This window comes from Lytechinus pictus, chromosome 8 (genome assembly GCF_037042905.1).
Source record: "Lytechinus pictus isolate F3 Inbred chromosome 8, Lp3.0, whole genome shotgun sequence".
In the NCBI taxonomy this organism is placed as follows: Eukaryota; Metazoa; Echinodermata; class Echinoidea; order Temnopleuroida; family Toxopneustidae; genus Lytechinus; species Lytechinus pictus.
In genome coordinates this window covers 28,973,048-28,999,408 of record NC_087252.1, presented here as the reverse complement: position 1 = coordinate 28,999,408, position 26,361 = coordinate 28,973,048, and the positions used below count along the sequence as shown (strand labels likewise).

At 37.9% G+C, this 26,361-nt stretch overlaps 2 protein-coding genes across 2 annotated transcripts in view; both read right to left on the bottom strand.

Moving 5' to 3' along the window:
• Window positions 1–1,799: 1,799 nt before the first annotated feature.
• LOC129266153 (palmitoyltransferase ZDHHC23-like) lies at window positions 1,800–20,535 on the bottom strand. The gene is made up of 4 exons (XM_064103898.1): window positions 20,297–20,535; window positions 10,521–11,222; window positions 9,850–10,020; window positions 1,800–6,170 (listed from the first exon to the last, which is right to left on the bottom strand). Exons 1-4 carry the CDS (start codon window positions 20,419–20,421, stop codon window positions 5,918–5,920), a joined length of 1,251 nt encoding a protein of 416 aa, XP_063959968.1. The 5' UTR covers window positions 20,422–20,535; the 3' UTR covers window positions 1,800–5,917.
• A 905-nt stretch (window positions 20,536–21,440) lies between these two features.
• The window catches only part of LOC129266573 (uncharacterized), a 49,218-nt gene continuing 44,297 nt past the window's right edge, over window positions 21,441–26,361 (bottom strand). The window contains exons 28-29 of the mRNA XM_064104191.1: window positions 26,218–26,313; window positions 21,441–25,824 (exon numbers count right to left, since the gene is read on the bottom strand). Of these exons, the coding sequence (XP_063960261.1) occupies window positions 25,651–25,824; window positions 26,218–26,313 (270 nt within the window). The 3' untranslated portion in view covers window positions 21,441–25,650. The remainder of the gene's footprint in view (window positions 25,825–26,217; window positions 26,314–26,361) is intronic.

The window sequence follows — 26,361 nt, the reverse complement described above, 5'->3', positions numbered from 1 at the left end:
CGGGTTTACTGTGTTTCAGCCTATATATATTTATAGTGTAAATATCAAATGATCTCAATTATCTATTTTTATTTTGGCACCTAGATTAGCATTTATAATGCATTTGCCATTTTAATGTGACTTATTTTATTTATATGAGGGTGGTTATCTGGACAAACCTTGATAGGTTTTTATGATCACCCAGTTCTAATAATACTGTATCTTTTTATTACCATTTGTATATGTTTATTCTCGTTTTATCTTACACTTTTCTTGCCTTATTGTTGTACCAGTGGCGGATCCAGGGGGGAGGGGGGGGGGGGGCACAGCCGACCCATGCCCCACCCCCCCCCCTTGTGAAGCAAAATTAAAATGTGTAATGTAAAAATTCCATAAAACGAAATATCATTGATTTTGGGTTAAAAACCATTCTTTTTTTTCTTGTCAAAATTTTCCCTGGAAAAATGTGCCCCCCCCTTTTTGGAAAATACTGGATCCTTCCCTGTGATGTACATATGGACCCCATGGAAGAACAGAGTAATTATGTCAATGACTCTGAAATGGGCAATCCTTTCTATTATTTTATTCATTTTATCTACTCAACATATTTGCAATTCATTTCAATTGATGCCATTTATGTTATATATATTTATGTATTGTGTTTTTTTAATAATCGGAAAATAAATAAACAAACATTGTATTTGCTATTACTTTATCTATACTTTGTGTTGATTTTTATTGTAATTGAATAAAACATTGAATTGAATTGAAAAACAGTGATATAGCAGCGGTCTATCTCTACCACATCACTTTATTATCAGTATAATCCTCATCCGACAATAATACACAACACATTAAATTCATCTTTCTGCCAATTTTATTTCACTTTGCAAAACAACAACATGAAAACTTGGAAATATTAACAAAAATAAATATTTAATAATAAAAATTTGTTAGTACTGAAATAAAGGATAGGTATGAATTGGATATATAATACGGCTTCAGCTGAAAGCTTAAATAATATCAAATACTGATATAACTAACTTTTATGATAAAAAAAAAGTTACAGTATTCATAAAAAGGACGGCTTAATCAATAGTCCTGCAATTACATAAAATAATCAAAACAAAAGCAGGAACTATAAGGTACATCTGAAATTAATCATAATAACTGATATTATTTTCACAATCACACTGCCCCAGCCCCAAAATATTCATATTTCTTCATGCTTTGCATAATATAATTTGTAATGTTATTTTGACAATATTTCTCATCACTGTATTGCTGTATTTATGCTTTCATTTGTTTTTGTCTGTGAAAGATCTGCACAAGTCAGCTCATCCAGCGAATTGATCTCTTAATATGATACCATTATCATCATCATTATTATTACTATTATTCTTGTTATTCTTTATCATTATCATACAGGACATCTAAATTCAGTGACATAAGTTAAGTTTAAAGATCTAAGTTTTATAAGATAGGCATGACCCAATTAGACAAATTATGTGGTAATATGACCCAGCATAGCCAAGTTAAGATGACTTATCAAAAAAGACAGTCAAAATAATTGTACTCCTTGAAAGGGGAAATTGACCCTCGCGAAAAGTTTGTTGTAAAAAATACCAGAAAAGAGAAAATTCTAAAAAATGGTGAAGATTTGCGGAAAATCCATTAGAGTTTAAGAAAATAATCATGAGAATTTTATAAGCTTTTAATCTGTGATGTCATATACGAGCAACTGCCCAATATGATATGTAAATAAAATGCATTAATTTCAAATTTTCAATGGTTCATGATTAAAATTTTCTTTTAGGAGCAGGTGTGAAATATTTTGTCTTTTGATATATACTGAAAAAACAATAAAACCCATTGTCAAGTTTTTGAGTCAATGACATTTCATTGATTTATTCTGACAATAAATTGGACGCTGCTCGCAAATGGTGTCATGATTCAAACATATTAAACTATACTTAACTTTTTCAATCTCGGATGGATTTTCCTCAAACCACCAGTTTTTTTTTTTTTTTCTGCTTTTTTTACAACAAACTTTTTGTCAGGGTGAATTTTCCCTTTAAAGAGTAGTGGCAGTAAACACAGATTTCATGAGAGAGTATGTAAAACCAATGTTAACTGTAACAATATCAAGACGGTAGATTTGGGCCCCATCTTACAAAGATTCACGATTAACCCAATCAATCATAACTGTGGAAAGCCAGCAGCGTCAATATCTAAAATATGTGTTTGATTAAAATATTTTCTACTTTGTATATTCATACATTAACTTTTTTTTTTTTTACAATTGACTATGCTTCTCTTTGTTCACAAAGTACATTGTGGAAATTCCCTGAACAAAAAATTATGACACTGATCGATTTCCATACAGTTACCATTGATTGAATCAATTGTAACTCTTTGTAAGACGGGGCCCTAGTCTTGTAGCTACATAAAGCGAACTTTGTGAAATCTCGAAATCGAAGCTGAAAAACAATTACACTGAAGATTGCCAACGCAGATAAGCACATGTGGGACAGTATATTATTATTCTTACTCAGTTAGAAAAGGACCCAACATTTGGCTGGAATGCCGTGCTTATTTCTCAGCAATTACACATTATCTTCCAGAAACTTTTGGCACATAATTTTTATTTATACATACCGATACGATGCTCATTTTACGATTGGATTATCTTTGAACACATTTTGAAATCGAAACAATTCATTTTAGAAATAAGTATGTACAAAGTGAGAACATGGGGGTATGCAATCCAGTATCCCATTCCAGCAAACTTTTATAATTTAATTTTTATTTTTTTATGCTGGGATAAAAGTGATCTTCCGAAATTGCAAGCAAGCATAGTAAGCAATTTTTTACCAAAATAAAATTAAAGTTAGAAATTACACGTTTAATTGTAAAAACAAGTGAAAATTGACATAGTTGTTAAAAAACAAATTCTTGCCTGGTTATTGAAATTACTGATTGTTGTTTTCACAAGAAAATGCACTAATCCTCAGCTCGTTAAGATATCCTACATCCATATTTTTTAGAATTTCTAACACATGAAATCTGAAAGAAAAATGCAGCAATGAATGATAAAATTAAAATACATGTTGCTATTTTTAAGAATAAAATGTGATCGAATAAACGAGACAATAACAAGTATATTCATTGTCATGGTGGGGTTGAATGCAAATCCAAACACAAAGCCTAAACATACACAAATTGGAGTTTGTATAATGGGATCGGTACTAATATTTGAACAGTTAATAATATACAGTATTATACAATAATACAGAAAGACAATATGAAGACTATGTAAGAGCAATCTTAAACAATGATATACACTGTGTATCTACCCTTATAAAAAAAAAATCACCCTGAAGGCTCGGATCGTATAACAAAATGAATTTCCAAACCGATAGCAGAAAATAATAGGCAAACCAGAACAAAAATAAAGCATTTGGATACTTGATACCCACCCCATAAAAAAGAAGTATGCTTAAGTCACATCTAGCAGATTTTGAAAGACAATAGAGGACACACGTAGATATCTGAAAGTCAAGGAATACAACATAATTTTTTCCAATATTCAAGGAATTTTAAGATTAAACTAGAACTACATGTATCACTAAAGGTGATTAATACCCCCGCTGTACATTGTTTTACCATGGTAACAGTTTCCAACACATGGAAAATATATCTTGCCTATTGTGACCACAAGACCAATGTGTGAGCTATCATGATAATTGGTTAAAAACTGATGAAGTAGTTAAAACTGCAAGATTTTTGCATAATTTTTGGCATATATGTTGTTACCTTGGCAACACAATTACTGACATATGGAATGAGAATTGGCTGAAAACTGATGAAGTAGTACGAACCGAAAAAATTTTACCCAATTTTGGGCAGAAATTATGTTGTTACCATGCCAACACAATTTCTGACAGACACAAAATATATGTGTCACACACCTCGATACCTATGTGTGAGCCAAATTTCATGAGAATTGGTTGAAAATTGAGAAAGCAGTTCAATGCACAAGATTTTTACCATATTTTTGTCATAATATACCATTACCATGGCAACGCAATTTCCGACACATGCAAAAAATATGTCTTGCACATCTATACCCCAACACCAATATGTGTTCCAAGTTTGATGGCAAGATTTGCAACGGCCAATGAAAAGTGTGCTCTTGACCCTATTAAATCAATTCTTATTTTGAAACCTATACCATTTTAAAGCATACATGTACATATTCAAATCTATCATGATATAAAAAATCATTTAGACTCACACAAAAGTGCAAAAAATAACAACTTTTGTCAGGTAAAAAAAATACATTTTGTAGCATGTTTTAGATCAATATTTTCACCTACATTGCAAAATCATTAAATAAATTCAAACACATGACCTGAAAGAATGATTCTTCCGCTTTACAATGATACCAAAATCATGAAATTTGATGTATACATGTACTTAGAGCAGCAATGAAAGAATTAAAACCTCTAGGTGTTTTGATCCGCATCAAGCTCATTAAATATTGCAGAACCTCTCTAGTCATGAATATCACTTGGAAGAAAGAAGCTACTTTTTGTTTGAGGACCTGCCTACTGACTGGCTACGCTGTATGTATATTGAATACGACTTATACTAGAAATTGAGCTCATGTGTCATCCACTCACAATCATACACAAGTAGAGTACTGAAGTGTCACGTCATCTATTTTCCAATATCGCATTTTGACATTTTTGATACCATATTTGATATTTATAATACCATTGGCATCAATGTATTATTGGCCTGATTGTAAATGTTATGAACCAGGCCAACAATACATCAACTTCCATCGGGATAATTCTGTAATTCATGAGGTCATATCTTGGGCCCTCATGGACCGATTCTCACCAAATTTGGGATGTGCAGGTATTTCATCATGCTCTACCGAAATGTGGTAACGAAAAAATGCTGAAATGCATTACACAAGTGTAAATAGTATTATTACCCGTATCAGAAATCTGAGCTGGTCATTTACAAAACCGTATTGCCCTAGATATTCTGAATATAGGGAAGGGATAGGTATTTGTATTTTGCTCAATCTCTGTGCGCGTATTGACTTAGCATTCAGAGACGACGCAAAATATACCTTTGTATTTTCCTTGGTCTCACATCCGGGTATCTGAGGACGCCTAGAAAGAGATATGTGTCATTTATTGATCTGCCCAGCAAAATATACGTCATAATGTCAATGAAGATGAACAAACGTTGGATACTGCGACATTTCAAAAACATCACAACAGCCTGCTCAACATGAGAAAATAGAATCACATTCTGAAAGGGTAAAATGTCTAAATTTTCATGATTCTGGATGTCTTATCTGGATAATAATACAAAATATTGACTGGTTCTTCCTTCGGGAAACATCAAATATATTGCCCTTCAAAGAACCATATTGTCCTTGTCTAAAGACTTGGGTCAATATGATTCTTTTGTGGGCAATATATTTGATGTTCCCCTCAAGGCCAGTCAATATTATATAATTATCCATTCACATTATTACAAACAAGATATTAAAAAAGTTTTGATTGAGAAAGATGAACAAATAAATTTTTCCTGCTGCTTATGGACCAGAATCCTCCATTCTGGCTACCCCCCCCCGACCACCTTTTCAGGGGGGGGGGGGGCTCATGGGATGATGGCATCAGCCAGAATTCTCCTCTGTCATCCATGACTTGATGAAAATCCCAAAAGGTTTTCTGCACGTTCAATATTTCAGATAAAGGATGGTAAGAAGCGAGTTCATAGATGATACACTCTGAGCGTGTGCACTTGAAAGTCACATTGATCGATACAATCTATTGAATTCAGAGCTCGAAAGTTGAAAGTTTACAAAACCAACAATGCAATTTGAGATCCGGATTGCCTAGCAACCCCTCCATCAAACAACCCTTGTGCATGTGTCTCCCGTTCCATACATATCCCCTTTCTTTGTGATGAAGTTGATCCAATTGTTCACAAAGCCGTGATCTAGCTCCAAGAGGCGTTCCTTGCCACCCGGCTGTCGAGGAAGTAGCTTCCTCTCCCGATACGTCCAGTTGTGGGTGATGAGGAAGCACTGCTTAAGAAGAAGGGCCATCACCGCAGGGCATACCACTGCACCATACAGGATGCATACAAAGATGATAGCCAGTCTGGAGGATAAAAATGACAAAGACCATGGTACATGTAAGATTAAAGGTAAAAGAAAGTAGTTGCAGCAAACAATTATTTTATGAGAAAGTCTTCAAAATCAAGGTTAAATACTACCATATTATCATAGATCTAGTTTTGGTACACTGAAATTCACTTATCTTTGTGAAATCATGGAATTAGCTGAAAAGTAAACCGATGATTCTGATGATCACTAACACAAAAAGGCATATGTGGGACAGTATTAATATTGTTTGGAAACAAACCCGACATATTATGGAATTCCTTGCTGATTTTTCAGCAATTACACATTTTTTTTTCCAGAGCCAGAAATGGCACATATTTTTAAGTAATACATTCAAAACCTGGGTGGTCATTTTATTGGATTCTGTTTGAACTCATTTTGAGTTCGTTACCACAACTGGTAAAGCATTGATAAGATGATGACACCAGCTAAAGCTACATTTGTAGTAGCCTTTTCATAGGCACTGTCACACAATGACGTTTATGCTTCACGTTGACTTTGAAATTGTTGTCCAAATTATGGAGTAATCGCAGTGATCGTGTCAGATCGTGAGGTCGTTTTATTGTAGAAAATGTTTTGAATGGCCCAAAACTTTTCAAAATCGTCAAGGATCACACAACATTCGAAACGAGGTAATAGAAATAAAATTTAAGAATATCATGTATCGACAGATGACCTCCTATTAAAGGGGAATCCAACCCAAATCAAAACTTGTTTTTATAGGAAAAAGAAAAATCAGACAAGTTGATAGGTGAAAGTTTGAATATCGGGCGAACAATTAGAAAGTTATGAATTTTTAAAAGTTGTAAATATTGGTAATCTCTATACCCATGGAGACTCTCCAGTTGAGATGCATCTATTTACTTGCACTATAGTTTTTGTTCAACTGCACCAAATGTCATGTGCTTTTGTGATTGCGGCCTCAGCCATGTACGACTATACCAGGGAAAAAATTAATTATTTTTTTTCGGGGGCTCCATTTTCAATTTTTTGTAAAATTTCGGGGGCTCCATTTCTACCTTTCGGGGGCTACTTTTTGTATTTCGGGGGCTCTTTTCAAATGCTACTTTTTTGTATTTTGAGGAATACCTCTTCACTTATTAATGAATTATTACTTATTGTTTAATATTGTATGATTTTTTAAAGTTATTTTTTCATGCTTAGAATCTTGGATGTGGGTGTGTGTGTGTTTGTGTGGGTGTGACTGTGAGTTGAACTTGGATATAAATAAATTCAATATCTAATTTCTACTCCATCTATTCCCCGGGGGGGCCACTTCCATTGACGAGTGGATACCATGCGCGACCACGGGGTCTCGAAAAGGACCCTAAACACGTATTTTCCAAATTCTGAAAATGCACCCCTTAATAAGTATTGGCGTCTGAAACCCTACCCTTATCAAGTATTGGAAACAAAACGATACTCTTGGCAAGTATTCCCTGAAATGAACCCCTAAACAAGTACAGTGATGGGTCCGTCGGTCGTCGGTACCTTTTAATACACACCATTTGGTTTAGTACGGCCCCATGCACCTTCTACACCTCGCGCAAATCGGACTCTAAACACGTAGTGCTGGGGCAAAAAGGACATCCTTTATAAAACATTTTAATTTTGTTTTATCATCCCCGCAAATATGACCCTAAACACGTAGCTTTCCTAGCAAAATAGATATACCCTTTTTTCATTATTTTTGTGTTTTTGACACCCTTATCACGTTACGTACGTAACGTGCCCTATCATAAAAAGACATCCTTTTTACGTGTTTTTTTGGTCGCGCATGGTATCCACTCGTCAATGTAAGTGGCCCCCCCGGGATCTATTCCAGTACAATTACATGTACTTGGCCATGTTAAAGGCCCACATACCCTAACTTTTCCTAAAGTTCTTTGAAAACGCAGATCTCCACGAAAATTGCATTTTTCTATGGAGTATGGGGGAGTCTAAATTTGGTGAGAATGAACTCATTAATAACTTAAATATACATGACAATGAAGAAATCATCAAACTTTATTGGCAGTTTTTAATAATATACCCGAAATGTAAACTCTGTCTGAAACAGAAAATCACCATCATTGAGGCCTTTGCTGAGCGAATTGTCCCCCAGAGCTCTGGCAGAGAGACAGAGCTCAGACTAGCTAAGCGCCAGCACGGGCGTGCGTGAGCCTCCCATCGGCCTTGTAAAATAGATGGAGCTTTGTTTGATGATTTATTGTCTCATATTTACCTCATCCCCTAGAAAAACAAAACAAATGATTTTTAAGTAATAATCAACAAATAAGGTAAGTTATTTTGGATGTTAATAGGCCGTTTTGAAAAGCAAAGCCGAATGACAACTCACCAATGCGAGGTTACTAGACTCTGGGATTTATTTCCTGTGTAATTCGAATTATTTTATCACAGAATTGTGATATCTGTAGGGGAAAATGTGCATTAGAAATTGCACATGGTGGTAGTCATAATGGACCCCTATACATGCAACCGTTTCCCCGACCGTTGCGTTGATTTTGTTTTCATACCATGTGTATGGAAAACGTGGTACAGAAAAAAAGACGCAAACTTCGGAATTTGAAACTGTGCTCCTCGCTATTTTCAAGGCTTGTTCATGATTTTGAGTGCGGATTTTTGATGATTTTTAAATGGTAAGCGGAGCTCGAGCATATGGCGCTCGTGGGCCGCTGAGTTGTTATCTCTCGGCAATAATTTCTGGGGCGACATTAAGATTTTCTGTCGCCCCCGAAAGCATGATTTTGGGTGATTTCGAGGGCCACTTTAGGCATTTCCGGGGTGAATTCGCCCGCCGCCCCCGTGTATTTTTTTCGCTGGACTATACTCTGTAAGAGGACTGTACTCAACGGAAGAATAATTATGTTTTTCTTTCATGGGGACATAAAACAATACACTACCTGGTTTATATTTAGATTATTGCCCAAGGGAAATGGGTACTTAGCAGAAAACCACAAATCCCTAAAATTACATGTACATGTACGTACCGTACATGGTCTATGGGAAAGTTGTCCTTGCCCCTTGTAATAATTTACTTACCCAGTTGCTAATTTGAAATCTACAGTCTTATACCCGTTTCATAAACCCATCCTCTAATTATCCGCCTAAGAGTAATTATGCGGATAATTCAATAAAAATTGCATTCACAAACTCGAAAATAATCCGCACTATTTTTTTACGAGCGCCCGACCTGAAAAGGCGGATAATTATCATGGCAACTGCACACACCCCCTCCGATGGGGTTGTGTTGGAAAAGGGTGACCTTGTGACCGCACCATGGCAATTATCCGCATTATTTTGGAAATGCGTTCATAAAGTCAAAATCTGGTCCCAATGCCGCTATTATGCAGATAATTGCAGCATCAAAATAATGCGGATAACTCTGGTCCCGCTCCGATTTTACGACCAAATTATGCGGATATTATCCGCATAATTGGGTTTATGGAAGGGGTATTAGGGATCTCAATTTTACTAAAAGCAGCCATAACTTTCTTATTGTTTGTCCGATTTCTTTCAGACTTTCGCCATTCTGTTTTATTTACTTAATTCTCCTTTCCAACACAACATTTTATGACACATGCTGGATTCCCCTTTAATACAGACCTGTGTATAAAAAAATATTACTACGGGTAAACGATAAGATGACTTCTTACTCTGGGTCATAATAGATGATCTCCAATATTCCATAGAAACTAGCTTCATCATGAGTGACCTCAAAGAGATAGTAAGACCCCCTCAAAACTCCCCAGAAACCACCGACGACGAATAGGATAAGGGTGACGATGAAGGACCGGTGGTTATCTCTGCCAATACAGACATCAAGCCTGAGAAAAAAAAAAAACGATTTTGTTAAAATATTCACCTCCATCTCTGCTTCATTAATTTTTCTTGTTTTTTTTTAAAATAACTTTTTATCTGGCTTGGGTTCCCCTGAATTAATGATCAATTTGCTGGATCTTTTTAAAAGTAAGGTTAAAGGTCATGTCCACCCAAGAAAAAATTTGATTTGAACTGATAGACAAAAAAACACTAAAAATTTCATCAAAATCGGATGTAAAATAGTTATGACATCTTAAAGCTTTGCAAATTTTAACAAAATAGTTAGACATGTATGCACAATTCAGTGACATGAGAGTCGCTAATGTCCCCCACTCACTCACTCACTTTTTTTTTTTTTTTACTTTACATAACTTTCTTATTTTACACCCGATTTCAATGACATTTTTCAGTATTATGCTTGTTGGATTTTTCTCTTTATATTAAAATCAACTTTTTGTTGGGGAGGACTTGTCCTTTAAAAGCAAAAAAAGAAATCTGTATTTACCAAACACAGTGGTGGTCCAACCGATGTACACAGCGGTCACAGATCTTACAATGGCCCGCTCTGGCTGGCTTCACGATCAGACACGCAGCACACCAATCCGAGGATCCCTGCATCTGATTGGTCAGTTTTTCCTCTTTCTCCTTATTCTGGCCAATCGGTGGTCCCCTTTCATTGCTCTTGTGGAGATGTGTGAGACGGGAAGAGGCTTGTCCCTTTGTCTCTTCTTCATCTCTCTGACAGCTCGTTCCCGAAGATTCCTGACGACATTTGACAAACCCAGGTGCCACCTTGGTCAATGCAAAAGCTCCAAAGAAGAGTAAAAGGTTCATCGAGACGCAAGCAAGCTCAACGACTGTGGCATCGGTAACGAGAATGACAAAGGAAGAGAACAAAGTGAATATAGAAACCAAAGTCACGCTCATGAAGAATTTCGTCCTTTGCTTGCGTCTGAGGATTCGTAGAGAGTAGAGTATGGCACTTAGCGGGACGATCATGAAAGAATAGACGGTATATTCGAGGCACCAGGATGCGACATAGAGCCAACAGGGTATTGCGATGAGAGGAAGGAGAGCAGACATGTCGAGCAGGTCATCAATACGCTGCGCCCCTTGCCCTAGGAATGTTGGGATACGTACACGGTCGAGGATCGTTTCCTTGACAGAGGCTAACCTAGCTCTGCCAATAGTCCTCCCTGTGAATAATCTATAAAGAGGAACAGAGATAGAAATATAAGATAACAAAAACAAGGCATAAGCGATTTTGTGTCTCGTCCACTTATGAAAATAACCAGAAATATTGTGATTTGCGAGGGCATGCAACAGAATCGTATCAAAACTTCATTGTGAAATAACTGGGATGTAAACATTTGTCATAAGAGATTCACGTAAATTTTAATGTTGACCTCAAAATGAACTTTGATCTTACCATGTGACTTCCAAACACAATAACATGCAGGTCTCCTAAGTACACCTACATCCCAAGTTTGGTATAAAAGTGACTTACGGTTGCAGAGTTGTGTCATAACATTGACCTCAAAATTACCTTGGACCTTACCATTTGACCTCTGATTGTGCTATGACATGCAGATCTCCTCAATACATCTACAACTTAAGTTTCGGTGAAAAGTGACTTACGGTTGCGGAGTTATGTGTAAATAAGAGTCTTGCATGTAAACTTTAACGCTGACCTGAAAATGACCTTTGACCTTACCATGTGACCTCTGACTGCAGCATAACATGCAGGTCCCCTTAGTACACTTACTATCCAAGTTTGGTTGAAAATGGACTCACGGTTGTGGAGTTATGTGTCATAAGAGAGTCTTGCACATAAACTTTAACATTGACCTGAAAATGACCTTTGATGATATGCAGATGAAAACATATACTGTCAGTCTGCAAGTCCATAAGTTAATGAGCAAGATTTATCCAAGTCCTCTCATGGCTGAATTTGTATCCCTGCAAAATCTTGTGAATCGTGAGACATTCTTTCTCAAAGAATTTAACCATTTTCTACTAGAGTAAAATTGATTATTTTTGTACCATAGGAAAGAGTAAACATTACTCTTTTATATTGGTTATTTCTTTTGAATAAAATATATCAATGATACATTTTTCAGTCTAGATCCAGATGCCAGAGGAGGTTTGATGAATTTTAAGAAAATATTGTGTTTGATATGATTTACATGTGATTCATTTAAAGTTTTCCGAAACTTAGATTCTTCACGAGATCACTGACTGAGCTTAGACTTAGTTAAAGGGGGAGTTCACCCTGACAAAAGTTTATTGTAAAAATAGCCAAAAAACAATCAAAAGAATGTAATTGGGGAAGGTTTGAAGAAAGTCCATCAAAGACTAAAAAAGTTGGCATAGGCCCCCTATTAGAATTTTAATTATTGGATTTGTGACTTCATAATGCAAGCAGCTTTCCGACATATCGACTGGTAAAAAATCATTGAAAAAATGAAATGTCATTTTCTCAGTTAAAATGTGAAGTCACCAAACATCTGATGGTTCCAAATATCGGACGAAAATGACTTCAACTCCCTCCCCATAACTACAGGGACCCGCACGGGCAGGGGACTTGCATGCATTAGATACATGTTTTTATGAACATACCTGCTATTGAACTGCACACACAGTAGATCCAAGTTGCCGCTCAAAAAAAATACTCCGGGCAGGTGTTTCATAAAGCTGTTCGTAAGTTCAGAGCGACTATAAGAACGACTGGTGATCCTTTCTTGTAGTAAATGGTACACACCATTGGCGATGATTTAGCGCAAAAAAGGATCACCAGTCTTTCTTACAGTAGCTCTTAACTTACAAACAGCTTTATGAAACGGCCCCCAGAGGTTAAATCCAGGGGCAAAATCCATGATTTTGACTTCCAGAGATTCTAATGACCCTCGCTAATTATGGACTCCAAAAGATCGATGACAAAAAATCTCTTAAGGGGGAAGTGACTTCCGCTAGAAATATAGCCGCTGAGATCGCACGTGTTCGATCTATTGCAAAACAATCTACAATGGCCGCCACGGGGGTTCCCCATGGCGTGAAATTTTGACACCCTTCCAAATATGGCACTATCCCAAACATGGGACATATCGGCCGATTGAATTGGAAATAATTTATGCGTGCTGTTGACACGCGCGCTCGTTTTCAGAATGAAGTTGCGCGCAGCTGAGCGAAGACGTCCAATGTTCAGAGCCGAAAGAGGTCCGTTTGGTAAGTAAATTATCATTATTTACCGATTTCTATATCAAAATTAATGATAGTAATAATTAAAATCGGCATTCGCGCAACTATGAGTGAGAAACGAAGGGAGGATTCTAGACTGGTCCTTATGTACAAGCTGCACCACAATCTTGTCAGCTTCCCAGTGGAAGAATACATCACCCCACTCACTGGATCAACAAGAACTCGATCGCAGCAACAAGGGAACGGCTACCAGCTACCACACTGCAGGACAGAGCACCATTGTCAATCCTTCTTTCCGAGGACGATCAAGGCATGGAATACTCTTCCTCCCAACAAAATCAATGCCTCTTCTCCAAAAGCCTTCCGCCTGAGACTGGCGGATGGCCAGAGCTAAATCAGATGGGACTTTTTACTTGCACCTGTATATATTTTGCACTGCACACCTAAACCTGGCCATACACACATGCCAAATAAACCATCTGCAAGAATCTTCAATCCTGAAGGAGGCAGATTTAACCTGAAAAAGAACTAAAATAAATTATTTTATCAACAATTAAGCAATTATTTTAGGGTCTAGAGCGTGATTTAAATCAACAAAATTGATTGCGGCGCACAACTCTATAAACTGTTACACGTCCGATATTTGGAAACTGCATCCGAATTTTGGCAAAAAAAAACAAGCTTCTGGTAGTAAGTAAATAATTTCCGTTTACCATACTAATTCAATTTTATTTTTTTATGACATTAATATTCAGCATTTCTACTACGGAAATAAACATGATTTTTATTTGATTCAATCACTGTGTTTTGTTTTGGGCCAATTAAATTTGGGCACTTTAGTTACTCTACCTTCATATTATCAATACAAAATTCATTATTGCGCTCCTAAAAAGAAAGAAAAAAGTCATCAGGAACCATTAAAAATTAATGCATTTTACAATATCCCTGGCCCTAGCATGTGGGACTCGGCAGCTGCTCGTAATGACGTCACTCAGTCGTCACACTCACTTAGCCTGGAGGCTTCCGGGGAGTAAAAGTCATCTACTATATGTAGGATTACTCCCGCACGAAGCCTGGCGCTGCTGTATATAGGCTTCCACGCACCAAAGAAATAGGCAACTATAAAAATGCGCCAAACTGCTAGTTATGTTTAGAATCTGAGGTTAACACTTCTGTACATGGGTAAAATCCCCGGGGGGGCCACTTACATTGACGAGTGGATACCATGCGCGACCAAAAAAACAAGTAAAAAGGATGTCTTTTTCAAGATAGGGCAAGTTACGTACGTAACGTGATAAGGGTGTCAAAAACACAAAAATAATGAAAAAAAGGGTATCTATTTCGCTAGGAAAATTTGCGGGGATGATAAAACAAAATTAAAACGTTTTATAAAGGATGTCCTTTTTGCCCCAACACTACGTGTTTAGAGTCCGATTTGCACGAGGTGTGGAAGGTGGGGTCGTACTAAACCAAATGATGTGTATTAAAAGGTAAAACCAACGACCGAAGGACCCACGTGACAAAATATTCCTGTACTTGTTTAGGGGTTCATTTCAGGGAATACTTGCCAAGAGTATCGTTTTGTTTCCAATACTTGTTAAGGGTAGGGTTTCACACGCCAATACGTGTTAAGGGGTGCATTTTCAGAATATGGAAAATACGTGTTTAGGGTGCTTTTTGAGACCCCATGGTCGCGCATGGTATCCACTCGTCAATGGAAGTGGCCCCCCCGGGGTAAAATCGGTTGGCAACGTTTGGCCAAAAATGGAGTTATGGTTGCAAAATGACGCCAAATTGCGCTAAAATAATAAAAGTAGAAGAGAGTTTACTTACATCTGTTGACATCGCCATCTTGGATCCATTGTTATTGCAACCTAGTTACGCGACGCGTATAGAGGGCGGCAAAATCATGAGCGGTGCTAGATTAAAAAGTGCTAAAATGTCCCGCTTCAACTTGCGAGTTGAAGCAGTTTGAGGCGAGTTGAAGTTGAAGCGGGACATAAAAAGTGCTAAAATGTCCCGCTTCAACTTGCGAGTTGAAGCAGTTTGAGGCGAGTTGAAGTTGAAGCGGGACATTTAGCACTTTTTGATCTAGCACCGCTCATGATTTTGCCACCCTCTATACGCGTCACGTAACTAGGTTGCAACAATGGATCCAAGATGGCGATGTCAACAGATGTAAGTAAACTCTCTTCTACTTTTATTATTTTAGCGCATTTTGGCGTCATTTTGCAACCATAACTATCCATTTTTGGCCAAACGTTGCCAACCGATATTTTTTTTACATGACCATAGAACTAGAAGTGTTAACCTCAGATTCTAAACATAACTAGCAGTTTGGCGCATTTTTATAGTTGCCTATTTCTTTGGTGCGTGGAAGCCTATAACAGCAGCGCCAGGCTTCGTGCGGGAGTAATCCTACGTATAGTAGATGACTTTTACTCCCCAGAACTCCTCCAGGCTACACTCACTCACAAATCTAAATGGCAAATCTTCAATTTATTTTCAAATTGTAATAACTTTCTTATAAGTTAATCTTATATTTTTTATAAATCTTAATAATTTAAATTTTAATGGATTTATCATTTAGTTTTTTACCTCACATGCACACCACAACCAATATTTCTTTTATAATTTTTTCTGCTATTTTTACAACAAACTTTTTGTCAGGGTGAACTTCCCCTTTTTTAGTTAACTTTAAGTTGGAGCAGAGTTCCAAATCAGGGTACTAATGGATAATTCGTTTTTCATTCCCGACCATCGCAGAGCAAAAACGGAAGTCAACCTCATGGTTCGGTCTTTGCAAACACAAAAACGAAATCACAACGAGAAAACCCTGTTGTGATTTCGTTTTTGGAAATCAAAAACAGAAGAATGAAATCAGAAATACTTTTGGGCTCTTTCCGATACCTCATTCTATACTTGTGTTTGTTATATATCAAAAACAAAATCAGAACACGCTTTCTACCCCCTGATTCTGTTTGGAAAAACGCAGACAGCGAAAACGAAATCGGGTACTAGCTTTCCACTTCCTGCTCTGTGATTTTGTCTTTCGCACAGCCAACAGCCATATATCGAAATACACCGGCAGGAAGTTGGTTGGATGTTCGATATACGATATTCAAACTGTGAAGTTGGTTTGATATTCAGGTTCGAGGGATATTCAAACACGTGTGAAGTTGGGCCAATATTCGATATTCGATATTCAAAAATAAGGGGTCTTGAAAGCTAACTAGGGGGTGGGTGCAGCACGTCTCGGGCATCCATAACAACATTTGCCTGCCCTAGTAGGAGGACATTCAGGGGACAAACGTCAGTGAATAAAAGGGCAGAATTTTTTTTCTTTTCAAGGGGCCCCCAGGGATATATCCCGACGGCCTAGCCAGGGTAACCACGCACCCTAACTTGTAGAACTCGACTCGGGCAACCAGATAAACACTGACTTGACCCGGTGCATGCACATTAAGGGGGCTAAAATTAACAAAATTAAAGGGAATAAAGGGCTATTTATCGCATTTTTAAAATTAAAATAAAGTAATTTTTCAAGGGGCCCCAATGGATATCCCAACGCCCTAGCCATGGGTGACCAGGTATCCTAACTTGTAGAACTCGACTCGGGCAATCAGATAAACACTAGCTTGACCCGGCGAATGCACATTAAGGGGGCTCAAATTAACAAAATTAAAGGGAATAAAGGGCTATTTATCGCATTTTTAAAATTAAAATAAAGTAATTTTTCAAGGGGCCCCAATGGATATCCCAACGCCCTAGCCATGGGTGACCAGGTATCCTAACTTGTAGAACTCGACTCGGGCAATCAGATAAACACTAGCTTGACCCGGCGAATGCACATTTAGGGGGCTCAAATTAACAAAATTAAAGGGAATAAAGGGCTATTTATCACATTTAAAAAAATTAAAATAAAGTATTTTTTCAAGGGGCCTCCAGGGATATCCTGACGGCCTAGCCGGGGAAACCGCGTATCCAAACTTGTGGAACCTGTCTTGGACAACAAGAAAGACACTAGCTTGACCCGGTGCATGCATCTTTAGAGGGCTCAAATTAACAAAATTAAATTGATATTGGGCTATTTCAAGCATTTTTCTTTTTTTTTAAAAGTATTTTTTCATGGGGCCCCCAGAGATATCCTGACGGCCTAGCCGGGGTAACCACGTATCCTCACTTTTCGAACTCGACTCGGGCAACCAGATAAACACTAGCCTTACCCGGCGCATGCTCATTTAGGGGGCTCAAATTAACAAAATTAAGGGAATAAAGAGCTATTTAGAGCATTTTTTTTAATTAAAAAAAAGTATTTTTAAGGGGCCCCCAGGGATATCCCGACGGCCTAGCCAGGGTTACCACGTATCCTAACTTTTAGAAATCGACTCGGGCAACCAGATAAACACTAGCTTGACCCGGCGCATGCACATCTAGGGGGCTCAAATTAACAAAATTAAAGGGAATATAGGGCTATTTATCGCATTTTAAAAATTAAATAAAGTATTTTTTCAAGGGGCTCCCAGGGATATCCCGACGGCCTAGCCAGGGTAACCACGTATCCTAACTTGTAGAACTCGACTCGGGCAACCAGATACACACTAGCTTGACCCGTTGCATGCAGTGGCGTAACAGGGATCGGTGGCTGGGGGGGCAAGAACCAAGAATTTCCCGGTCACATCATAAAGCAGGCAATGGAGTCATAAGGCAAAATTTTTGAGGGGGCGATATTATGGAGTATCGGACAAAAATATATATATGCGAGCGAGCGGAGCGATCGAGCAAAAATTTTGACATTTTAATGGCAAAAATCCAATTTTGTGATAGATTTTGACATAGTTTACTATACATTTTGTTTCTTCAAATTTCGAGGGGGGGGGGGAACTCACTGGGGCCTCCCCATTCGGTGGCGCCACTGGTCTTAAGCGGAGCCCCCAGAACCTCGTGATATTTTTAAACATTGCAGATGGCAATTTTTTTTTATATCAAATCGCGGGTACATACATCACATATTATATTAAGTTCAACGCAGTTGCGGATAATAAACGAAATATTTTGAGGCAGCACACCATAGCAAATGTGGAATAATTTGAAAAAAAATCACCAGCGAGCGAAGCGAGCCAGAAAATTTTGGCCTTTTAAAATGATTTTGAAATTAAATTATAATTATGTGATAGTCGCTTTGGAAATTTAGTCGATCAATCAATCAATCAATCAATCAATAGATTTGAAATTAGTCACGCGATATCGTCTAAAAGAAACATTTAGTTCATGAAAGTTCATAGGAGGCAGTGGCGGACCGTGACCGGGAGGAGACAAAGCATTGGGGGGGGGCACAGCATTGTTCACAGACAATGCAGTGCCCCCCCAATGCTTTGTCTCCTCCGGGTCACGGTACGCTACTGATAGGAGGGGTACAACTCCTTGCTAATTAATTGAATTGAAGGCTACACGTGCAAAAGAAAATGTCTCATGAGAATTATTCGAAGATTAGAGGAGCTTTATACTCATATTTTATATTTTGACAATACGTTTTCTATCGATATACGCCCCCATCTTTTCTCCAAGAGATGACGATCTACAACAGAAGGCTGAAGATATTCATTCGACCCAACCCTCATTTTCTCATTTCTCATTTTTTAAATTTGTAAGTTGATTACAAAAAAGAGTATGTATAATGATTAGACTGATTCTAGAAACAGAGAATGGGCAACCAGTGAACATATTTTGTGCAAATAAAAGAAAAATACAGGTGTCACTCAGCTTTCGGAACTATTTTATTGGCGAAGGAATTAGGACTGAGTATAATATATGAATAAGATCTGATCATGAGATGCTTTAACCAGTTGCCCCCTAAATGTGCATGCGCCGGGTCAAGCTAATGTTTATCTGGTTGCCCGCGTCGAGTTCTACAAGTTAGGGTACGTGGTTGCCCTGGCTAGGCCGTCGGGATATCCCTGGGGGCCCCTTGAAAATTTACTTTATTTTAATTTTAAAAATGCGATAAATAGCCCATTATTCCCTTCAATTTTGTTAATTTTAGCCCCCTAATAAATGTGCATGCGCCGGGTCAAGTCAGTTTTTATCTGATCGCCCGAGTCAAGTTCTACAAGTTAGGGTACGTGGTTACCCTGGCTAGGCCGTCGGGATATCCCTGGGGGCCCCTTGAAAAAATACTTTAGTTTAATTTTAAAAATGCGATAAATATCCCTTTATTCCCTTTAATTTTGTTAATTTGAGCCCCCTTAATGTGCATGCGCCGGGTCAAGTCAGTGTTTATCTGGTTGCCCGTGTCGAGCTCTACAAGTTAGGGTACGTGGTTACCCTGGCTAGGCCGTCGGGATATCCCTGGGGGCCCCTTGAAATTACTTTATTACACACACACCGCCAAAAATGGCCGGTGCCCCCCCCCCTGAAAAAGCAAGGACCCCCAGTGCCCCCCCCCCCCCCCGGGGAAAAAAATCCTAGCTACGCCGCTGTCTGTGAAGGTCCGAAAACGCTGGAAATTAAAAGCCATGTTAACGTGAATTTTTGTTGCACGTGGTCGTAACATGAAGCTATTACGTAATATAGCTTCATGGTCGTATCATGCATGCACTGTACTGCGTGCACGTGTGTTGGCTGTTGGCTGTGTGAAAGACAAAATCAGAGAGCAAGAAGTGGAAAGCGAGTACCCGATTTCGTTTTCGCTGTCTGCGTTTTTCCAAACAGAATCAGGGGGTAGAAAGCGTGTTCTGATTTTGTTTTTTATATATAACAAACACAGGTATAGAATGAGGTATCAGAGAGGACCAAAAGTATTTCTGATTTCATTCTTCTGTTTTTGATCTCCAAAAATGAAATCACAACGGGGTTTTTCTCGTTGTGATTTCGTTTTTGTGTTTTCACAGACCAATCCATGAGGTTGACTTCCGTTTTTGCTCTACGAAAATCGGGAATGAAAAACGAATTATCCATTAGTACCCTGATTGTTCCAACCCCAGGCTCAGAGTCCGCCGAATCTCGGGCGCGCGGTGGAGCGACTAACGACAACGCCTGGCAAAGTCTCGAGCGGTCGTGAGGAAATAAATAAAAAAAAATCACCTGTCACACGACTCATCCAAATCTTCACAATCACAAAACATGGCCAGTAGATGACTCCTTTCTCCCTTTGCGTCGATATATTCACAACAACAGAGAGGGTCTCCTATTTCGTCTTTCTTATCCATGATCTTCGAGCTAATTTATATTTTATTCAGAGCAAAGATGCCGACGCGATGTAGGGTATTTCTAATATCGCAAATAAAAACTGAGAACTTTAGATTTTGATAAGGATGTGCTGATTTGAGTAGGCTCGTTTTCCGACTAGATCTAGTTAGACCTACATAAGCAAGAGTTTTGGTTTATGTAATTCTTTACGCAATACCCCAAAGTTTTAACTAATTGACAGATGTACTGTATACAATTTGGAATATTTTTTTTTTTTCCGGATAAAAACACATTCCAAATTCATGATTAAAAAATCAATCAAGGCTCGACTTATTTGACCAAATTCTCCATCCCGATATCTCAATCATCTTTCTCTGGTTCAATTTTGAATTCTAAAGAATTGCTTTTTAGTAATCTGTCCAAAAAATGAAAAGGAAAAAAAAAGAAAGTAAAATAGAAAAAAAAAGGATGAAGGGAAAGAAGCTTTTCATCCTCTCAAAGAAGGCTCCAAATCAAAGCAGTGGCAAAAATAGTCATTTTTGGACTGGTTGCCAACACCACAAGACAGAAGAAGTCAGTGCAGCATGAGCCTGTAGTCCAAGTTAGGGTGGGGAGTTACAAATTGATGCAGGGGTTCGAGGTTCAAGACCCAGTCACGTCATTCGGATAGTGAAGTTAAATGTCAGTCCAAGACGTAAATCATCATATCTGATTAATACACGTCTGAGGAAAACTCATTTACACACACACACACCCTCACACATTTAAATCGCCCACATTGACAGTATCTCACATGCAGTTGCCTGCAGCAGAGCAAGTAAATCTGATTTGCTCGAAGAAAATTTTTGAAAATGCTCACAACTTTGCTGTGGGCAATTGCCCCTCAAATCACCCGCAATGCTTCCACGGAACGATGTGACAAAACCTTAGTCATGCATAAATTCATTACAGCTATATGATAAACCACAATGGGTAATGTAAATTATCATTGTTTGAAAAGTATTATAATGCACAGAAATTACACTCACACAAATGATAGTAAATTGTTCAAAAACACTATCAACCTTTTAATTTGCCTCAGAATAAGAATAAATATGATCATAACTCATTTGAATATATTCCTATTTTGACAAAATACACATAAAAGTACAGTTCACACAAAAACAGATAAAATAACAGCACTTACAAAGGAGATCTATCAATATGAGACAAACAACTGAGATATTCTGATCATAGAGAGAAATGAATAGAAACACAAATTATTTACATGAGTGAAGTTTCACCACTCTATAAACATTAAATCTCAGTCTCTATATTATGGCAATACAGACATATCTTTATCTACTAAACTCTAAAAGTACTTTATTTGCATTGACAATTCACATATCTAATTAGCAGGAAACTTAGAAAGGGAATAACTTTCGTTCCTGGCGTAACAAGACAAACAAAAAATGCACTTTCTAAATACTTCATCACAAATGAACATTATACCATATCTTATCAGGTTTAAAGGAAGCACTAAAATACTTGAAACAAGGAATACAAAAATAAAGCAGACAACCGCTTTAATTTTGAAAGTTCATCAGTTACTTACAAAAGAAATTAATTCTGTTAAAATACAAAGTCTGGTGATTTGGCAACTGTGTCCTTAGCATGAATACAAGCCTGTTTCCCCAAGGTAATATCAACTACAGAATCATATACAGTGTACTGTACATAAATATTTGTGCATTCAGGATTTTTTCCTTGAATTTCTAAATAATCTGTCTTTTTTGCTTATCAACACTTGAGAGAACTTTAATAATGCTGAAAACAAAGAAGGAAAAATTCATGAGAATATTCAGAAAATTTCAAGAATTGCACAAACTCCAATACGGGCATAAGTTTAATTTAGTAGTAATGATAAAATAAAATAATAATGAAAAAAACAAGCATAATGATAATAACAATAGAATACAGATGGGGGAGGGTGGTGCCAGGGTCGCTCCCAAACCAAGCCCAAATATTTTTTTAAACACATATTGATGTGGCTTTAAATCTTCCAGGCACAGAGTTGGGAAATAATTTGGTGGTAACTCTGTACACTGAGATCGGTTACGAAACAAGACCTGATCAAACACACAAATAAAAGTAACTATTATGGCAACTGTACCATCTTATAGTATACAAATGGTGCACAGATGTAAGTGCATCGGTAGATTTTGTGAGCATACGGTAAATATGGAACTGTTAAACCCACGAGGTGCAGCAGAGTGAATTTAGACTAGTTTCCATAGTAACCGCATGCTCACTAGTCCTATCGATGCACAAACAAACCTGTGTATCATTTGTTTTATAGAATGGTGGAATTTTTTTCACATCCATGCATAGGTAAGTACCGATGCATGGCTAGCCATGCATCCAGTAAATTTGCCATGCATAATTAGTGGTTGATCACTTTACCATGGTAGTTACCATTGGATGGCAAAAGATCCCATAAAACATATTGCAACTTTTATGCAAAAGAGCCCTGTACATTCTTATCCAAACTTGGGCCCCTTTTCATAAAAACATAAATTCCCAATAACAGTTTAAAGCTACTAAAAGCATTCGATATGATTGGCTGATAAAGAACTTGGTATAGAAATTGTGCATTTGCTATGATAACAAGTCTTTATGAAACCCAAACTAGTTATTTTGAAGATGCTGTGGTCATATTGTAATGATTTAATATCAAATCAAGGCAATGCAAAATGGTAGCGAATGTCAACATAGGAGGACAGCAATATTACGGCTAAAGAACTGCCCATCAGACAGCTCAAACTGAATTTAATGAATACCAAGATCATACACACAAAGAAATGTGGCTTCCGTTCAATAGGAATGTTTTGAAAAATGAAATGTTTGTAATATTACAATAGATACAAGGAATAACTATGTACAATTAACAATTCAAAAATATCAAATTTATAAATAACCTCTAACACTGTGATTTTGTCTCAGCTGAACGAAAATACATGGCATGTTGAAATTCATTGATTGTATAAACAAAGTCGATTATTATCTAAAATTCGAAATTATATTCAACATAGTGATTTAGTCCTTTTCTTAATGATGTTGAAAAAGAACAGGTACACAGGAAACTGCAATCAAGTTCCCTTCACAATACCGATGCAGTGTAATAGCAAAGAACACCATACCGGAAAAGAAAAAGGAGGAAAACATAGATAAAAAAAAGGGGGTTCCAAGCCAACAAATTAAAAGAAAAATGCTTCAGATTCAGGCTTGAATTTTATATCAACCTAGCAAGGTGAAATCTCAAAGGGATGTGAAATGTCTTGAAATTGGGCAGACCCCATTTTTTTCAGAAATGCCAAAGTCTGAACAGTAGATAAAGAATGAATCAAGTTCGATTTCTATCGGATGAAAACTACAATGGGCCCCCTTGATCCTACTTAATCGAAGGAGGAACACAAAAAGTGAAACATATGTATGATACATATACATGAAATGAGAACCAAAATCCTTCCTGCAATGTCAATATGTATTACTCCGATTGTACATCGAAGCAATCAAGTTTGAGGGTTTCCATGACAAACAGTTCAACAGAAAATGAATATATTACTCGGGGTTTCAAATATCTACACATGACACACAGCCGAGTATGCATAAGTCAAACTTGTGTAAGTTAAAAACCTCACCGGAGTGAGAGGAATTTCGCATATTAGGGTGTATTTGATAAAGAGTTACAACGACAGAAACTTTGCTATCATGGCAACTACCATGGTAACAGGACTTAGCAGCCAATCAAAATCAAGGTTGCCATGGTAGTTACCTTAATTATAAAGTTACCATAGGTGTCCCAGATTATGCAAAAAATATTATTGACCGTTTCTAAGTTGAATTTCGCATAAATCCAACATACTTCTGAGGTCCCCAAGAGACTTGACCTAGGCATACTCAGTTGTAATTCACTAACATATCACTACAAAAGCTGCATAGACATCAAGTACAACAACAACAACTTGAACTATTCAGCACTGAGGTAAAAATATCTAGCACATAGTACTTCTATATAATTCTTTGTAGACTCTGCTAGAAATGCTCTTTTAACAGCACAGCTTTATTGCTAAAAAATTAAAAGTGAACAACTATTATATCTATGAGCACTGTATATTTCATTTTTAACGTTGTCCTGAGAGTTTGTGCCTCCTGCGCAACCTGGAGGTCAAAGGTCACAGGGTAGGAGTCAAATAACCTTCCTCTTTGGTTGTTGAAATGATAATGTCAACAATTGGGTGTCATTCAAGCACGTATTCCTGGGCTACTGAAACCTCAAAGAAGGGAAGTCGCTTCAAATACATTGGGAGTTTTGTCAAGTTAAAGTCAATAGTTTTATTCGGAGCATCCCACTACCAGGAACAAAACCACCTCTGCCCAAGATGAATGGCTGGAAGAGGTTAAGAAGATAGAGCTTTGGCATTTCCTGAAGGGGCCCTGGACCACTTGGGAATACAGTCAACCAGTCTGAGCAGACACCCGCCAATAGCCAAAACATGTCTTCAGAGTAGGCCTACTTTAGTGGCGACCAAAGCTGTCTTCCACTTGACATGAATATGTGTCATAGAGCTTGACTAGGAAGGCCTGTCTCTAGTGGCCTATTTTTCTGTTTTCCCGATGATGGGCTTAATAGACAAGTTTGACTGTATTCTGCAGTTAAGTCGGTCTCCGTCACAGACTAAAGATGCTTCCTGGCGACACAGTTGTACATGGTGGTCTTTTTCACATCGACTGGCACTCTGGCAGACTAGATAACGACGATGTTGTCTCCGTTGAAAGTCAAGCTTTTTGGAACAATCTGCAGCATAAGGTGTAGCAGAACTTGTTTCCATCTTCCCTGCTTCAGTTCTGCTCACCTAGTTGGGTTCCCTTGACCTGGAGGGAGTCTTGGCCGCTTCCATTGGGAATGTTTATTGCAGAAAACTCCTACGGCAAATGTTTCTGGAACCTTAAGTGCAGGATTTCTACCCCTCTTCAAGGAAGAATTTGCAGTCGGAGAATGTTTTTTCCTTTTGTGCAGACAGCAACTCTACAAAACGTGGCTTCTCAACAGAGGTGTATGCACTAGTTGAGGCACTTCTGGCATTTCCTGGAGCCACAACTGCAAGGTATTTTTGCCTCTTCGATCAGGAATCTGTCATCATCTATCCTTTCGTACTATCAGCACTTCTGCAAGATGGAGCTTCTAAACGAGGTTTTTTTTTTCTTCACTAGTTCAGGTACTTGCGACATTTCCTGGCCCCGCAATTGCATGGGATCTTCACTTCTTCGATTGGGAATTTGTAGTCGTACGTCAGCTCCTCCCCTCTTGCGATGCGTCGGCTGGCGAAGATGATGATGTGCTTCTGACCTCCGATCTCGATCACTCGGGAGAAACAATTGGGCTGAAAAAACAAGATAGGATGAAGAACATTTATTTACTCTTCTGAACTTGGGCACAGGCATGATGATCTGCAGAAATTATAATTCCCTTAACCCTATCTAGGCAGAGGGGAGTGCCTCAGAGCCTACCGCCCGGCCATATAATCTCCCAAAATATCCCGGCCTAGATAGGGTTAAAGTAAAGTACTTTACGCCCCAAAACTGTATGTGGTCTCTCATTGACTGTGTGTTATGAAAAGCTAGTCTTGGAATATAGGGTGAACTGCGGTCAAAATGATTTTGAACATTTTTTCTTCTCATTGTGGATGGTCTGCTGAATCCAAATAAATGACTTGCAGGCAAACTTGGGACAAGCAAATTAAAGTGTAGGAGATTGAATGGTTAGCAGTACTTACATCACATGAATGGTTGATAAAGCGAGCTGCATTGCCGTGGGTGGTAGCATCAACAACATCAAAATCATCAATACGGAACATGTAACATCCAATACCCTGGAGAGACAGAGAGAGATAAAATTTCATTTTTATTCCATCAAGTGC

What these genes read in the sequence shown, in the direction of transcription:
- LOC129266153 (XM_064103898.1), bottom strand. Translation starts at nt 20,421, where the DNA reads ATGGATAAGAAAGACGAAATAGGAGACCCTCTCTGTTGTTGTGAATAT. An exon ending in TTGGATGAGTCGTGTGACAG is followed by an intron (nt 11,223 to 20,296) that starts GTGATTTTTTTT and finishes TCCTCTTTATAG; the next exon opens with ATTATTCACAGGGAGGACTA. An exon ending in TTGGACCACCACTGTGTTTG is followed by an intron (nt 10,021 to 10,520) that starts GTAAATACAGAT and finishes TTTTTTTCTCAG; the next exon opens with GCTTGATGTCTGTATTGGCA.